The sequence below is a fragment of the Amblyomma maculatum genome, chromosome 2 (assembly GCF_055883805.1).
Source record: "Amblyomma maculatum isolate TAMU_Amacu chromosome 2, ASM5588380v1, whole genome shotgun sequence".
NCBI lineage: Eukaryota > Metazoa > Arthropoda > Arachnida > Ixodida > Ixodidae > Amblyomma > Amblyomma maculatum.
Window position 1 is genome coordinate 29684529 of NC_139345.1, and position 18435 is coordinate 29702963.

Here is an 18435-nt window from a genome sequence, read left to right on the forward strand (position 1 = left end):
TTTTAAGTTCGGCCTGGCACGGCGCGCACAGCGCGCATGTGGACGGCAGCCCGGCAGCCTGCGAAGACAATCGAGTTCCGGCTGGAGGTGCGTGAAAGACGCTAGGCGGTTGCGCGTTGCGCCAGCTCCGCACAGTGGAAAGGTAGAGGTATGCATGATTAGCTCTGAGGAAGGAAACAAGGGTATGTAAAGTGGTATTGAGGACGGTGTAGCGGCTAGTTCGGGGATAACTCTGTCTCAACCTAGAGTTTTCCAGTAACTATTTCCACCAGAAACGCGCTTAAAAGTGGTCACCAGCTTGGGATGGATGGAAACAACTTTATTTAATAATAATAATAAAAAAAAAGTCCTCCAGGGTGGTCCCCTACTAGTTCAGGGGTCACCAGCTTGGATAACTATGTGTCAAAAAAATGACCAAGTTTTGTACGCAATTCTACATTTTACCGATTGCGGCGTCATCTAGAGGCAATTAATAAAACTAATAAAACTATTCTTTTTATTGTATTGTGCCTTTTATTCGTTGAACTATTATCTAGCAGTTTTTATATTTCATTGTTTTTCCATGAGGAGCATGCGCAACTTGAAAATAGTTTGTGTAATAATGCAGGTGTCACGACCGTCATTTTCAGATGGCGCGGAAGTTTCGCAACTGTGATTGTGGCGGGAGTGGCGAGAGCCCCAGTTAGTTGAGCGCCAAAAATCCAAATCACTGTGGCTGAGGTCACCTAGGACCTAGGCTGTATTGATAACGAGGTAAAACAAGCTGGAACCGATGCTGGCGACTAAGCACGCCTTGGAAGAACTGTTGTCACTTCTTAGGTGCGCGCAATGGTGAGTTTTTGATGGCATACATGCGCGACATTGTCTCACTTCACGCTTACTTGCAGCGAGGGCCCATTACAGGAGCCGCACGTAGTCGGCTTGTGTGGTCATACTGTGTGCAGGTAAGCCACCCTCGTCGCCACGACCTACTGCGCGTCGCAGATGCAATACGGGCTTGACGATGATGCGGGACGCAGGTGGTGCGTCGGTGGCCGCGACGTGTGCGGGGTGTGTGGCTCACCGACCACGCAGCGCGAGCTCGGACCGGACCCGCAGATCAGCGCTGTGCTCGGCTGCGCCACTAAGCTGGGGCAGCTGCTTGCGTCGGCCACCTCGCCCGGCAGTGACGGTACGCACTTAGACTTGGCATGAAATCATAAAAAAAAAAAAAAAAAACAGGAATTAATTGGTGAACGTAATAGTCACTGAAAAAAACACCAACACTTTGCTTTCTGCTTTCTGAAATAACTACCACAAAAAGTCTGCTGAATTTTCAAGACATAACATCGATAACACGCTGGCATGAAACATTGCGACTATGTTAAAAATTGACTCATATTGTTCGTTGTGTCCTAAACAGTAGCTTCATATTCAATCCAAACTTTGTGTTGAAGCGGCATACTAAATTTTAATATCATGCTCAAAGTCTTAACTGAAATATGATAATACGAATGTATTTTACGTTGCGGTGGCCCAATAATTATGATGGTTAGCTGCCGAGCCCATGGTCAAGAGGTTTAAAGCCGTAACTGAAAAATGATAATACAAGTGTATTTTACATTGTGGTGGCCTTTGTTATGATGGTTAGCTGCTGAGCCCATGGTCAAAGGATCGAATCTAGGCTGCTGTGGCCGCATTCTGATACATGTGCTTGAAATTAGTCCAGAACCTTCCACTGCGGTGTGTCTCATAACCTGCATTACAGCTTTACTGCTGTAATGAAGTGTGGTGTTTTTTTTTTTTCTTTCTGAAGGGCCTCCAGCCAATGATGAGCCACCTGCTTCACCTGTGAGCTGTGCTAAAAACATCCAAGGTGAGCCAGAACTAGTGAAAATTATTGCACTGGCCAGTTTTGTCAGGCATGCATACTGCTGCCTTTTTTTCCACCTTTATGCCATCAGCCATTACTGCTGAGTTTGTTCTGCTCAGTAACATTTACTACATGAAATCAGCTTTTTGATGCTTGGCTTTAGCAAACAAGCCAGAGGCAACAAAATCATGGTGGTTAATATTTTGCCCCTTGACAGCTACCTACTTTGGTATACAGAGAAGCTTTTACAATGGACCACTGTTCTATAATTAAGGAATTCCATGTTGCTGTCCAAATTGTGGGTTTCGCTTCACTACAGATCTGTGTCCAGCTATAGTAAGCTGATTATGAATAAGTTCTATGAGTGAACATGTAACTATTTCATTGTAGATTATGTAATTATATTAATATTATTTACTGTACTGAAGCACAATTGCAAATGTAGTAAACTTTAATACACTATTATATTAAGATGCAGTTACTGATTAGGCACCTGATTGCAATTGAAGGCTTCTATGTTGCTGTTATTTAGTGATAACTATACCAGATTTTACTACAATAAACATTTTATTACTCTGAGTGCAGTGGTTAAAAATTTTGGTCATTTTGAACAACTATACGTCTTTGGAGTGTGCACAGCAGTGCTCACCATAACAAGTCCCTGCGTCGCTAATGTGCCACGTGACCTCTATTCCACCTGTGCTCTGCTTTCGTTATCGCCACCGCTCTTACCAAGGCAGGAGTTATGTAAAAGTCCACTGTGGCCGTTGGAGATGCAGAATAGGTGCACAGATAATCGAAGACCACAGTGGAAAGGGCTTTTTCCTTTTGTGCAAGGCTCAGTAATCAGGCTATGTTTTTTAGTGCACGCAGGAGAGAAGCAGCCAGGCAAAGCCTTGCACGGCGTCACCAGGAAATTGGCTGAGAGGCGCAACCGCAGGGGCGAAACCCCACTACAGGTGGCTGCTATCAAGGTGCACACTGCTTCCCACTCTTTTTTCTTTCAGGCAGGCTATGAAATATTCTGCAGCAACCTAGGAAAGCTCTTGTCCATTTCAGGGGGATGCAGCCCGGGTGCAGGCCCTCCTCAGTGCAGGTGCTAATCCCAATGTCCGTGATAATGCTGGCTGGACGCCTCTGGTGAGATAACATTCATGTTTGCTGCATAATTCTTTTGAGGCAAAAGCTCGTCTGTATGTGTGAAGCCTTCACTCATCATGCATTCTTAGCGGATTGGAGCAGATTGGGACACCTTTTAGGCACCTCTGAGCTCGGAAGCTGCCTCCTTCGGGGGAGTATTATTGGGTGGGCGCATCTCTAGGTACTGCTGGAAAACTGCATCTTCCACCCACGCAACCACCACATTGAGACGCTCACACATCAGTGGAATGAAAAAGTGATGTGTAAATAAGATTGAAATCATTTCACTCTTCAAAACTCATCAAAATTTAAAACCCGTGCAGTTTCTCGTTAATGCCTCCTTGTACATTTTTAAGCATTGCTGTTGGCAGAGTATTATGACTGACTGTACCTGCACAGCACGAAGCCTCGAGCCAGGGCGCTGTGGAGGTGGTGCGGCTGCTCATCACGGCTGGAGCGTGCGTCAATGCAGCAGGGCCGGATGGCATCACCCCACTGCATGACGCCGTGCTGAGCAATGTGCCCGATGTTGTGCTGCTGCTGTGCAGTGCTGGAGCAAATGTCGATGCCAGGTAGGTTGTTGCAAGCAATGCCATGTGAATGCTTAAGGCCTAACTCAAACAGGCAGGAGCCAGCACATTCAGTACTACTCTGCAAGCCTTTCGTGTTGTGCATGCCATTTCTAATGACGTAGAGGACGACAGAGAGAGGGAAAAATAAGGCAGTATGGCACACATATAAATCGCGAGGAAATGAGCATATACATAATTTTGAAATATATGCCCTCTCTTTTTTTGTCTTCTCTTCTTTCCTCATCTTTTGCATTGTTTAGTGTCAGTTTTCTACCAGTGGCACTTGTCCTGAGTTAATGCGAGAAGCTGCATTTCATGACTGCAAACTATGTTTATTGAGCCTGCAAGCTTTCATGTGCTTGCTCACCTAGCATGCTTCTGAGCGGCATAGTAATGCTCAGTCCAAGTGTTGCTGTGTCTCATGCGTACATTGTTTTGCTGCTTCTTGGTTTTGAATTGCCCTCGTAATAGATGTTTTGTAGCGAAAGCTACACTGTGCTAGGTTTTCAAGCCGTCGACGTGGCACCGTGGAAGACGAAGAAGAATGCAATGCAATGCTGGTTGTGCTCGATGTAATGCTCGGTCACCCATATCTAATGCTTTCCCACCACATTCGGTTCAGCAGTGTTGAACCCGTCTCATTTTTTTTGTTCCTGATGCAGTGCCAACGACGGGCGCACGCCCGGCAGTCTGGCCCAAAACGAGCTGATGCGTGCTGCTCTTCGGTCACCTGCAGCTCCAGGAGCAGCCCAGCTCTTGGTGAGCACCCCCTTCTATTTCCCATCTAGAGGGGACACTGCGACAGTCTATTTATTTCTTTAAAAGCACACTCAATTGTTGAAGTTCATAGGGAAAAGTGGTGTTGAAACAGTCAAGTGGTTAAAGGCAAGGAAAACTAAAAAAAACTAATATGCAGTGAGAACCTGCAAGGAAATAGAGAGATGTAGAAAATTGTCTTTAGACAGTTTCAAAAACAGTGTCAACAGCTAAATGAAAAGAGTGTTACATGGTTGGGCTATGGACCATTCATACTCCCTCCAAGGAGAGCACTCACCAGTGACCATGAAATACAAATGATTTGAAAGGCACAAAATTTTAAATTCCACGAATTGAGAGCTTCACCTTAATGGCCCCAGCCAGGTGAGATCGCAGAAAACAGGCACCTCATTTAGCTGTTTATTCCTGACAGGATGCATGCAGTTCCATCGGTCAAGAATTACAGAAGTGCACTTAAATTTGCTTACGTGCAAAAATGCGAAAGTATTGCAAGTTCTGTGCCTAGTTATTTTATGAGTACTGTGTTTTGTTGCTCAGTACCATTACTTAGTTGCCATTGAAAATGGTCAAATTTGAACGAAGTCAAATTTTGAGGGTGAAGGAACCAAATTTTTGGGTATGGCTCTCCGAAATTTGCAAGTAACCTAAGCTGGCCATATTCAAATTAGGGGAGACAACAATTCTGGACCAAGCCAAATTTTGGGGACCTAGAGAGGGCAAATTTCGGGGGTGGCTCACCTAAGTATGGAGGTCATCACTTAATTGGCTAAGCTCGAATTAGGTTAGCCATCTATTTTGGTCAAATTCTGATAGGTCAAATTTTCAGGGTGGCCCATCCAAACATGAAGATCATCGTCGAGTTGGCCGTGCTATAATCACCATCACTAACCATCTTTATCGCCACTATCACTATTATGAATTACCTATCAATGTTGCTATCACCAGCATCACTATCATTACATATTTATGGTGCTTATCAACTGTTGAGTAACCAACTGTTACAATTTTTAATTACCATAAAACTTATGATTGAGTTCGCACAGACACAGTTTTGGTGAAAAGGCTTTCGCTCTAAAAATTAATGGTTATTTGTGCGCAAATTGATTCTGCTATGAAAAATCGAATTGCGCTCTGTTTACCCAGCTCACTCTTTCTGGGTCACATTCCCGAAACGAATAAGGGAGAGCATGAGCAAAAACTTTTTGCAACCTCCTGAGCACTCACTGCACCACAACGCAAAACCACAAGATCATTGTCATTTCAGTTGTTTGGTTTGCCACTAATCACCTGGCCACTTAAGAGTGTGGAAGACAAAAGGTATTGCTGTTATCATCTTTGATCACCATTTGCCTCTGACTGCCTTGCGATTGCTGCGTTACACATTTTCTCCTTTGAGCTGTGCACGTCACGATTCTATCCCACATTTGTCGACTTATTTTGTGGTCAACTTAATTTTTTGGTTCGTGAGAACTGTGAGTTGGTGGGTCAGATTGTATTCCTGTGATTTACATGAAAGCAACAAAGAATGTCGGGCGAGCTATTGAAGAAAAAGAAGTGTGTTAGGTGCTTACATGTTACGTTGTTACATTTTTTATATTCCTGCTTGGCGCCCAGTTTTTTCTCGTAATCAGCCACATGTGGAAATTCGTTGATACTATATGTGACAACGCATTAGCCACTTCTCCACTGTGGGTATGCGCCGTGTTTCAAGAGGTCACCAGTGGCAGTAATGGTGAGATGACCATCCAAACAAAAAATAATAATAATAAATAAATAACAAGATGGAACAGAAGTTCTGAGGCGGTGCATGTTTGAGCGTAAAAGACATGGTAGAAATGACTGTGGAGGCCACACCTGGGCCTATGATTGCCGGTCGTTCAGCTGATGCAGTTCTGTAGACACGGTGGGCTACTACTTACAGCTCTGATTTCAATGTAGTTAACTGGACACAAACAACAGTACTCGGTTCAATGCTGCCAATTACCTGAGTGGCAAAGCTACCTGAACAAGTTGATGTGCATTAGTGTGAGTCATGTTCAATGAACTAGTGGAACCTTATGCGAGTGTTCTTTACTACATTCTGCGAGTTGACTCCTTCTGCCAAGATGATAGCTTTCAAATATATAATTTTTATGCCCGCGTTTTGACCCTGTGGTCTCGTCATAGTCTGTTGGGACCCACTCAATATAGCTAGAGCACTGTAACACCACATGCAACAATAAACGGTATTAGTTTTTGGACTACAGCTTTGAAGGCACCTTATTGTATTGCAGGCTTGAAGCCTATTAGTGCATTGCGAAGTCGACTGTCTTCTTGAGATTGCTGTAAAAGGGGAATGCTTGAACTTTTTACTGAAAATGGAAGTGAGGTAAGTCGGGAAGTTATGTAAAAGCGAAAGACTGCAGCAATGCCCCTTGAGAATTAGGGTGAGCCTTGTCAACGAAATCCTTTAGTGGCCATGATTAGCTCGCTGCTTTCATAGGAAATGCCATCGAAATGGGAAAGCAGTGTAATCAGTGGCACCGAAAATATGTGACTGCTAGCTTCAGCATTCCATCCAGTCAGCCTGCATGAAGCCATCACATGCAGCTCCGGTCAAGCTCAAGATCTCAATGTCGTGTATGCTCTTCTGGAAGGTGTGGCCACGCTATTTCCAGAAAACAGCATTAAGACATGAAGGGTGCTAAATTGGGCTTTGTAGCTAATATTATAATCGTTTCCTCTGTAGATAAATATTGTTACCTCTCCGTAGACTTAAAGAAAGGGCTAAGGAAAAGGCATTTAATGGGTGACTGCCAGCATTTCTGCTTCGAATCTTCAGTTACGTTCCCCGCCAGCCTTCCGCTCATTTTGCCCAGCGGCAGCGTCCTCAGTGCAGTGTGAACTTGACATTTATCACCTCCCTAGGGAGCACCGTCCTAATGACAAGAAAATGTCACCATTTCTGCACTCTATCATGAGCCACTTCTCACCACATGGCAGCCATTTCTGAACCATACAACAAGCCTCTACACAAGCATCAATGCAGCAGCCGTTTGTCGCCCACCAGCTGATTGTGCCATGCCAAGCACGAGCCATCAGGAGACGCTGTTCTCATGAACTATCCACAAACAAAACTCTCCAGGTGCCCTCACCCGCACAGAACTGCCGTATGGCGCACTGCCATCTGCTAACCTCTTCACTCTGCTGTGGAAAACCTGGCCACGTGCATCGTGTCAGTACTGCTGCTACCGCGAAGCCATCTTCCTCCCCGCCACTGCTCGCCATCATTTCGACATGGGCAATGACAGTGTCAAGGACTGCCTGCCAAGCAACTAAGACAAATCATGGGATTTTCGGCTCCATCCTCCACCTTTTGAACATTGTAAAGCATTGGTCTGTAAGGGGCCTGCACCTGTCATCATTTTCAATGTGATGTAGCCATGGTAAACATACATCTGATTAGTGGGCCAAGCAATTTCACTTTTGTTGCTCTGCACTGATATTTCAGAGCTGTGATGAACAAAAAATGAGTAAGCTAGGCTTACCAGCTCAGCGCATGAGTCAGAGAATACTGTTATAGCTCTGGTTTAGCTATATAGCCTTGCATTCTGCCGTGAAATCATTCTCGGGTTCCCCATTCCTCCGTCGTCTTCCATGCTTCTTCTCTTCCTTACCTGATAGCCACCCTCTGGATGTTTCCTGAGGCTGAGCCATCTTCGACTCTTGCCATAACCGCCCAAACCACAGCTTCAACCTTCACTCAATCTCTCTTCCCTCGTGCAGTTTTTCTCTTCCCTTTGTTTCACTCTCTACTTTGCCACCTGCCCAGGTGGCAATTAAATCTCCTCCTCTTTATTGTCTTCATATCCAAGTGCATGGGTGGGATGTGCCATAGTACACACGAAGTAATAAACGTCTTATGGCTGTTGCTGCAGCTTCCAGAGTTGAGTGTGGAGCTGTATGGCTAGACCGATCACCTACCAGCTTTCGCTGTAAAAATGAAATGACACTGTTTCTTGGGAAGGGTGCAAACAAGGAATTGACAATATCTTGACAGCATGCGGGGCTTTTTAAACAGAAAAAAATGCTGGTAGTTCTCTTTGAGTAATCTAGCGGTCTGTTAGTATGCTTTCTCTGCTCTTGTAAGATGAGTCGTTCTTTAGGCACAGAGGAGCTGCCACACAATTGAACACTTAACGTTTAGACGAAAGCAAAGTAAAAATGATAACACAGCTCACTGACAAACCTTATGCACTATGAATCTAGCGAAACACATGCAAAAATCAGGACAAAGATGAGAAAGAGACACAAATGCTGTCTTTTTCTAGTCATTGTCCCAATTTTATATGCTGCTTTGTTAAAGTTATGCACCAGCTGGTTCGACTGCTTTCCTTAATGCACTGTAAATGAAAATGCACTGTCTTTCAACCCACTGCGCCTGCTTCCTTGGGAAAAATAAGGAAAGCACATGAAAGGATGTCTGTCAAGGCTGCAGTGGGGAGAAGAGACAGCCTTATAATCTCATAAAGAACAACATTTTTTGTCTGGCACTACTTTGGGTTGATCCCATAGATGTCTAAATACATTTTTAATAGCAGAATAGTGTTCCTGCATTTTTGAGATGCTACAGTAATGTAAAATATTACAAAAATTACATATATAACATATGAACACATTTTCTCCTTGATTAATATATAAAAATTACAAGCTACCTGGAAAACACTGCAAGAACAGAGGGAATAGTAATGAACTGGTCCAGTAGTCAGGACTTCCAACTATTCTAGTGATATCCGAGGCCTGCAACTGGCTATAGCGCTCTGCTCACGTGCTCGTTATCACGTCTGTTTTTCCATTGCAATGGGACGCTGCTATGGCCTTTTGATATCACTAGAAATATTCTGTACATCTCTGTGTGCACAGTTTCAGCAAACTTTGTAAACAATGTCGCCTCTTGCAAGTTTTGCAGTCAAGGATGTGGTTACAGGTGGCACCTCCGAGCGAGCTTGACTGCCGTGGTGGTGGTAGTCCGGTGCTGCTGCTGGCCTCGGGCCTCGACGAAACTCAGTGCCAGGCATTGGCCCAGTGCGCGCAGCTGCTGGGGGGCAGCTGTGCCACCACCTTCTCTAACCAAGGTGAGCGTCAATCTTGTGCATGTTACAGGAAAAAAACAACCAATTACAATTACTTTATCTGAAATGTAACTGATTTCAGTGGGCAATTACAGCTCATGAAAATTAATTGAACAATTACAGAGGAGTAATCAATTACTGTTGCATCATTTTTCATCCATATTTTTTTATTCTACTTTTTGTTAGCCCCATTATGGCGCCCATAGCTACAAGAGATGCTTGCTTACTACGAATACATGAAGTGCTACCATCAGAATATGCATTGGGGCAATGCTACTGAGTTACTCCAGCAACTGCGGGTGATGACTCGATTAGGACGCTGTATTGGGCAAGTCGGAAGTAGTTCATAGTGAGGACCAGCGTGAAAGAGACAAAGGACCAAGAAAAAGGAAGTCGACACAGCGTCTTTCTTGTGTTTTTCCTCATTATGAATGGATATGATCCATAAACATGTCCCGCCGTAAAAAAAAAAATTACAAGGGTTCAACGATACTGAACCAAAAAGCATTAGCTGCGGGTGACCGAGCGTTCTTCTCATTTTCTTCTTCCTCAGCCCACATATTAGCCCCGCTTTAACCAACCGATATGAACATGCCTTAGTGGCCTATAGGGGTAATGTGAATGCCAGTGTCCTAGCAGGCTGATTCTGACATAACCGTCCCATGTGAAACGAGAGACCCAATTTGGCAGCTCCTGCCAGCTTGGGATCGTGTATGGGGGGGGGTCGTCTAAAGGTCAAAGGTTAAGCGTGGTTACTGCCAGGACTACGCTGACGGCTTGAAAGGGCGAAGTATTGCTTTCGCAATAAAAAAACTCTCACTCACTTCAAATAAGCCCCAAGACTGAAGAGGTGTGTCAAGGCATCCATGGCAGCCACACTGGAGAGAATGTGGTGAGCCACCAAAAGTGCACTAAAAAAGTGGCACAATTTTACTGAATGCTGCCATGAAAAGTGCGTGCATTGAAAGGGAATACCTGTGCCTTGAATGGAATGACACGGCAGCATTAATAGCTTGCATTTGCTGGCTTCTCTTGCAGATTCTTATTTGCTTGCATGCACTTTGCTACTTTAATGTCCAATCCTTTATTTTGTGCCTGTATTAGCTCACACATACTCATTAGGATACACTCGCAAGCTGCCAAAGTATTGGAAGGCCACCAAGTATAAATCTAAAGGTCTGCTTTTATCATTTTTTATGAATGTGCCTGAGTGGCTTTGGAGTAGCCTGTCCTACTCAAAAGATCCAAGTATTCCAATCTGTTCGATTTTCATCTCTCTTTCACATTTCAAAGAAGCCCTAGGGTGGCAGCTCCCTGCCACGTCATGTGGTCTCAGTAACATCATACAACCCGTTGACCAGTCATTGCACGGCCATGTCAGCTGCCAGCTACTGCCAGCTAGATGAGCCATGCCCGTGATATTTCACTCACAACGCTGGATTTTCTGCAGAATAGGGCCTCTAATGCTATTGCATTAAAAGAATAGGCAGCTTCCTTCCGTGGCCTCCTTGATTGATGCAACACAGTAGTGTGGAGCCTCCTCGCCAGCGACAGCGTCCACGTGACAAGGCTTCACCACACACCCCATAAACCAGCAGCCCATGACAAATGCACATTTTAACATGACATCGTTAAAGGCCCCATTCTCTAGAAAAGCCGGTGTCGCCGTTGTGAGAGAAATATAGCGGGCATATATCTGGCAGGTGGTAGTTGGCTATTGACATGGCTGCATTCGCAGAAGCTCCCAATTAGCGCTTTTCTTTTCAGATGGGAGGGTGACGAGAGTCGATCCCTACAGGGCCCTTATTTCCCAAGTTATTCTACCCTTAGGCTATGCAGGCACATAGGTGTAGCTTGTAAAGTGGGTTGCTATATCTTTGGAGCGGTTTTTCACATAATATATATATACTAGTAGCTTACAGCTGTGTGCTATAGGGTACGTTTGAGATAATATAGGCAAAACTTACAAGGTTAGTGAATAAGCAAGTTGCAAAGTGCATATACACTGGTGAAGATCTGCGAGGGGAGCTGCAGGTGGGATTCATCAATGCTGTCACGAAAAACAGTAGACTGTGGAAGGCTATTTTATTGTGAAAGCAATACTACGACAGCCAAAGCAAAACCTCGGGTGGCCGCAGCTATGCAGTGAAGAGGTGTAGCTATGGTCTCCTCATAAAACGGCCTGCCATGGCATTTGAATTCACTTTATCCCTATGCCACCGGCAGGAGCTGCCAACTCAGGTCACTCCTTTCATATGGGAGGGTGATATCAGAATCAGCCTGCCAGAATCATTTACCCCTACTACACGCAGGCACGTGTAGTAGGGGTAAATGACTTTATATCTTGACTGACTTTAGCGTGACTTTATATCTGGGCTGGTAGCTTACACTCTCGCATACCCTTAAAGGGTATGAAGTGAGAGCAATGCAGCACCTTACACTGATAGGGCATGATAGGGGAATAATGCAGCAGGCAAAAGAAGCTTCCGCCGTTGCTTTCGCAGTTCACTAGGGTTAATCAGGGCTAAGCCACAACTATTTGTTTTTTTCAACACAGATGAGAAGCACAAACAGTCAGTATTCCATCAGCTGTCTCCGCAAAGCAAAAATTTCTTTAAGGTATCGGTGATAAAAAATGACGACACTTCTTTCCCACCTCTACTTAGCCCATGCCAGTGCACAAAAAAAAAGTACAGTTGTGCCCCATTAATACAACCCTTGTTGATATGGGCGCCTTGAATTATGGACAGTTTTTCTGAGGACTAACCTTTTTCAATGTATTTATGCCTCGTTAATATGGGAACTCGCTGTCTGGATAATGGACAGGGTAGGAATGCACAATGGCCATTAGGGCCCATGTATTTTTGTCACGTTGATATGGACAATGGCGTATAAAAAGCAGAGCAGTTCAAACGCAAGTTGAGAAGGGCGCACCACCTGCAAACCTGTGCGACACTCGATGTGGCCAAACGCTTGAACAAGCCCTGCATAGTTGGAGAAAACCAAAGTGGGCATGTTATGGCTTGTAGTTTAGACATGCACTTTTTATATCCTAACTATCCCATGCAGTGTTTCTTTTGCTCGAGTTTCTGTATTCTGTCAAAATTTGAGTTCAGTGCACACCGCCATACACAGACCCAGGCATTAACTACAAGGTTCTAAAAAAAATAAAAATAAGACATTCTTTCTTCACAACTCGTTATTATGGATAACTTGCTCAACGAACAGTTTTGAGCATGAACCGAAGTGTCCATATCAACGAGGCATGACTGTAAAGAACAAAATTGTCGGCTTTAACTGCATGACACCATAGCGTAGGTGAACACTGACATAACCAAGCTGTGTGAACGTGCCTGTGTATCATAGGTGCAGTGCGCCAGGCTTGGCTTCCAAGAGCACTGGACAGATAGTTCTTATTTCACACCTTCCCACCTCAAATGAGCAACTCGAGTTGCTAGCTCCTCCAAGCATTGTGATATCACGCGGTCTTGTCAAATTGCACAAACAATAGAAGAATCAGTGTTCGGCCATACCGACTTCCGGCTACTACCTGCCTGTGCAATTACATGATTTTTTGCTCAAAGTGATGATGGCAACACCATTTCTGGAGTTTTAAAGTAAGGGGCCTTTAACGCTATCACATTAAAATAGGCTGCGACATTGCCTCATCATGCCCCACTTGCGCGCACCCAACGAGAGGGCCCATTTGACGTCAAGCTACAAAATCATGTTGAGATGTTTTCCTAATCATTTGTGAGCGATCACTAGGAGCACTTTTTGGAAATTGTTTGTGAAGTATAAGGTCAACGCTGGACCTTTTAAATTCGACCCAAAAAATTACAAGCACTACCTCTACTGATCGGTTAAATTAGAATGCTACCATAAATATTGTTTGATGGTTACTTTAAAGTAGAAGCTTAAGTGTCCCCCAAGTTTTCTGCCCATGGGGAATGTACATGTGTGCCGCTATGGTGACTCCTTCTTAGGAACTAACAATATGGTTACGAGTGCATAACATGAATTTTTAAGCATTGGATGTGAGGTGAAAGCAAAGAATTTTTCACGAACACATCGTGCTACCAGTCTCTGGTCTCATAATACCCTTGGTGCACTGCCAAGGTCACCCGTTGTAACAAGGGTGCCTGCAATGTTGATAGCACCGAAAACTGAGAAACAAAGGGAACAAGCTAAGGGCTGATGTTCTTAAGGAAAAAAGATTGCCGATAAGCCAGTCACTATTCGAAACGCTGCGCAGTTGGGCTTGGCTCACTGACACAGAGTCGTGCACTATCACCACATGCAGTAGCAAAAGTCAAAGCAAAACTATGCACAAAGGGGGAGCCTTCAATTGCTTGATGTGCCATTCAGACATCAATGCGGACACATTCTGGTCCAAATGCAAGTTGACTGTTTGGAGTGGTCGAATATCGGTGCCACAAACCTGAAGTCTCCGGCCTCAGCTGCCACTCTTTCTCATGCCAGGAATGTTGGAGCAAGACAAAAAAACATGAATTAAGCAAATTGACTAAAACTGCTGTAAAAATGAAGTAGCTTTGAAACGCATTAAAGAGGGGCAGTAAGAGGGATGAAGGGGCAGGGAGCGAAATGAATTATTGTGTAAAGACGGGGAAAGACGCACATTGGTGCCACTGAGGCACTGACTAGAGATTTGTGATCTTCTCGTAGAATGAATTATTTTGTTGTGAGGAGTGCTTGAAAACATATATGCCTTAGGTTATGTCAGAGACTCCACGCCATTTTAAATTTGGACCGGGCCTGCGTACGTGCGTGTACCCTGGAAGCACCAGCATTAACTCGATACCCATCGGAAACCCCTACGAGGGAGCGTGCTAGCCGACACCCGTCGGTGGCCGCATTGCCGCAACGCCTCTTTTTGTGTATTCACTCTCCTTTCCCAAGTGAGGGCCGCTGACAACATCTCTCTAGCACCTTTTGTCTTGTTCATTTATCTCCTGTGCCTTTCTCGCTCCTCAGCCCAGTCGCACATCCCCCTCACACTTTCGTCGAAAGGCATAATGCCTGTTGCTCACTGAAATGGCAGGTCTGATCACTGCGCGCTGAATAGTAAAAAAAAAATAATGAGAATGGAAGGAGGGCACATTTAGCAAGGCCAGGTGCTTTAAAAGCGGAATTGAGAGCGAATGTACTCAAGGGTGCTCACATAGTGCACTATGCGGTTCTTACCCATTTTCTCTGAAAAAGGCAAAATGAGTGTTAAAATGAGAAATGCAACTGAAAAACGTTAAAAACAATGAGCCCGGAGACGCCCACCGCCTCCCAGCTCCAAAAAGCTGTTTCGCTCTTAATATTTCTTGCTGGTATGGCATCAATGCGCGTTAATAACTTTGCACTCTTGATGCGGAGGTCAACTTGCACCTTCTGGAGGAAAGGAGAGAAGAAATTTGAAATGAAGAAAACTCAAATCAAAAGTCTTTCGCCTATGCATGTGGCATGTGAAAGGCTCTGCTTGGGACCTAACTAAAACTATTGCTATGTGACTTTGAAAAGGTTAGAGTTTCTTCATAGATTCATTTTGTCACTCAGTGGCTGGTATCCACTACGAGCAGCCACGCAGTTTTTTTTTTTTTTTTTCTTTTTTTCAGTTAGCCACCTGGTGGTGACCTGTGATAAGCAGGGCAACTGCTGCCAGAGGACACTGAAAGTGCTCAGCGCTATGGTGACTGGAACCTGGATTGTCAACTTTTCGTGTGAGTCAACCCTCCCCCATCTCTTGAAGCTAAGGCCTTCCTTAAAAGGTATTTTACGAGGCTTGTTGTAAGCCTAGACTTAAAATCACAAAAATGCCCAGGAAAGGTCACTAATCACCAAATGAGGTGTAATATAGTTCCACTGTAAGGAACAATCAGGCTTGCTGCTGAATGCCATGAATAGAATGGATTGGCACCATCACTGGTGCTTGTTGTGGTTATGTATTTTATGTTTTTTGCTAAATTGTATTAAACCTGTTCTTTCTTTTTCTCTTGCTGTGATTCATATTACTGCTTGGTAGAAAGAAGGGAGACAAAATAACTGATGCAGGAGCCTCAAGCAGAAGAAGTGGGTGGGTGTGTGCTTTGTTGTCATCTCGTAGCTGCACATCAGCTTCGAGAGACATTTCAGCAGGTGTGGGTTGCAGATTTATTTCGGTTACCTGCAGTTCTCCAGCGTGGATTGATATCACACAACATTTGAGAATTTTCACTTGAAGGCAACTCCCCCTGTTGAAATGCTGTTTCGTGCACAGCTGCTGTGATTCAGCTAAGCACCCAACTTTATGGTCCATAGTGCACAGTATTCAGATTGTCAGGAATTCCATTATTCGTGCCTTCTTTCTGCCAGGTGTCATAATGATGTTTCACATGCCACACTGCTCCAGGAATATAGACAACTCATTTCTGTTCCCATTTTTATTCTTCGTTATGATTAGGTGTTGGACTTTTCAGTTTAAACCAAAAAGCATCGACAAAGGTACCCCGAAAGCATTTTAAAAGGTTCGGTTTCAACCGAAAAAGGTCAGTACCTTTTCATGCACACCGCGAACCCTCGATGACGGGAGAAAATTACAACAGTGGCATGATTTGAGACAGTGGGATCATCGGTTAAAGTAGAGCGGTTGAGGATTTTGGGGCATTGTTCATGGTCTCACGAATGGGGAAAGAATGGCAGCCATGCTTCCCGACCCTCTTGGACTTGTCAAGCGTTCGAGAAGGGGTGTCTGCGGCAAAGCAGGCACTTCGAGGGGCGAAGGGCACACCAGAGAATTTGTAGCGCAAGTGTATCCAGGAAATCGCGGAGGCCAAAGCCCGCCAGTTTCTTGTCCCATGATACTTGTCAGCCAAAAGCCGAGAGAAGCGCGTTTGTTTTTAAGTGATTTGGTTTATGCTGAAATTTGATCGTAATAAATCATTTTTCAGTTGCTCCTTTGTCAACGTGTGAATTTATCTTTTACATATGCGTTTTGTCTTAACGCTAATTTTCATCATGGCAATAGCATTTTATTCCAAGATCTTATCTGTATATAAGGCCAACTGTACATTAAATAAATGTGCATAAAACAACACGCAAGAAAAAAAACAATGTATATTACGTAACATTTAACTGTACACGGATGCCTTTATCTCACCGAAAAAAAAAAAAAAATTTCTTCAGCTGAAAATAATATTAACCGAAAAAAAAAAAGGAAGTTGTGTTTGCAAATAAACACCAAAAAAAGTAACTCCAACCCCTAGTTATGATGCATAAGACAACTGTACACAGACTACCACGTGGTTTTTCACCTACAAGCGCTAAATAATTCATGATTGAATTATGACATCAAAGTTTCATATGGGTCTCTTAGGGATGAGAAAGCTGCATTATTTTTATTGACTATTATGCTGAAGCCATACTGCCTCAAGAGCTAGCGCTAAATAATTCATGATTGAATTATGACATCAAAGTTTCATATGGGTCTCCTGAGGGATGAGAAAGCTGCATTATTTTTATTGACTATTATGCTGAAGCCATACTGCCTCAAGAGCTAGCATCACGAGTAAAGAAACGGCAATTATATTGGAGTTTGTTTCATGCCTGACATAATAGCTAGGGAACTTTGACATCGTAGCCTTGCTCAGCTGATGAAACCGAAGCCATAACAAATAAGAAAAACAATACAATTATATATTATTTGATCGTAAGAGTATACCAGGTTGTGATCCACATAGAATAATGTCTTAGGCTTCATGAACAAGAAAATGCGTATCTATAATTTGGCATCTACGTATATTCCTTTCAGGCAGTACTGTACTTCTGTGTCCTGCAGGATAGTGGATATTGTTTAGTGAGCTGTGAAACATTTTTGTGCACTTTGCACAATGTTTCTGGCATCCTTTTTTTACACGCAATGTAAGCTAGTTTTTTGTTAGCTTATTTTGTGTCAGCTAAACCAGTGGTGTGCCAAACGGAGCGTGCACTTGTTCGTTGCAGGGGTAGAAGAGTGCCTGCGGAGGGGTGCCCGTGCCGATGAAGTTACACATGAAGCCCAAGGCGTGCGGCAACACCCAAACAGTGGGGCTCCTCGGCGTGCGCGCCTCAGTGGCGGTGGCACCCTGTTCAGCCGCTACAGTGCGATTCTCCAGGGCCCCTTTGCACGGGGGCCCTCGCGTGACGAACTGGCCACCCTGCTCACCCTGGGTGGTGCCCGGTTGCTCGCCAGAATGCCCCCAAGCACCCAGGACCAGCAGACTGTGCTGGTAGTCGCCGACCAGCCTCATGCATCTTCCACTAATCGTTCTAGTGCAGCAGTGCTGGTGGAACCTTCCTGGGTACTCAACTGCATATCACGCTTTGAACTTTCTCCACTACCTCCATGATTGTAAGGACCCTGAAGAATGCTTTAGCTTGTGTGCCAGTGATACCAGAACACCTAAGAAAGGGATTTGAATTAAACATGTAATTTGCCATTATAGCTAGGGCTAGATGGCTTCAAATCTATATAGTATGTCTTGATCTTTCTCTTTCAGGCACTTCAAGCTACTGGTTAGCTTTAATTTGAGCTGAGAACTTGCACAAGTACTGCTGCAAGTCATTACAAAAACATTTGTAATGACTTGCAGCAGTGTACCTGAGCTATAGCATACTGGTATTTGCAAGTTTTGATGGGCAGCGTTACCTGCATTTTATGTGTGGGCCACCCATCAGAATTTACAATCACAAAAACATATACATCATTAAGCTCTAGCTACCCTCTTTTTCAAGGTCATCCTCTTTGAGAGACTGTTCAGACCATCTAGGCATTATTTTTCTCCCTCTGCAAAAAAAAAAAAAAAATTATTAAATGGCAGCATTAGATTTCACAGAACTGGCATCTTTTCTGTTTCTGCCCAGACTATTTCTGTAATATCTAGTTTGGGCTACACATGTACTCACTGTGTTTTACCAGCAACTAGCTGCAGTGGTCTAACCTTGTGCTCAGTTCGAATTC

At 44.2% G+C, this 18435-nt stretch overlaps 1 protein-coding gene across 3 annotated transcripts; it reads left to right on the forward strand.

Annotated features, from left to right (window-relative positions):
• Positions 1-5: 5 nt before the first annotated feature.
• Positions 6-18290, forward strand: LOC146198254 (BRCA1-associated RING domain protein 1-like). Of its 3 annotated transcripts, XM_084593668.1 has the most exons (12): positions 8-87; positions 630-831; positions 888-944; positions 1020-1171; positions 1796-1855; positions 2717-2826; positions 2912-2992; positions 3392-3564; positions 4227-4323; positions 9308-9455; positions 15077-15181; positions 17439-18290. In XM_084593668.1, exons 2-12 carry the CDS (start codon positions 773-775, stop codon positions 17822-17824), a joined length of 1428 nt encoding a protein of 475 aa, XP_084449794.1. In that variant the 5' UTR covers positions 8-87; positions 630-772; the 3' UTR covers positions 17825-18290. The 3 variants fall into 3 exon arrangements, with proteins under 3 accessions (XP_084449796.1, XP_084449794.1, XP_084449795.1); XM_084593670.1 differs by lacking the exon at positions 888-944 and having other exon boundaries at positions 6-87; XM_084593669.1 differs by lacking the exon at positions 8-87 and having other exon boundaries at positions 613-831.
• Positions 18291-18435: the final 145 nt, after the last annotated feature.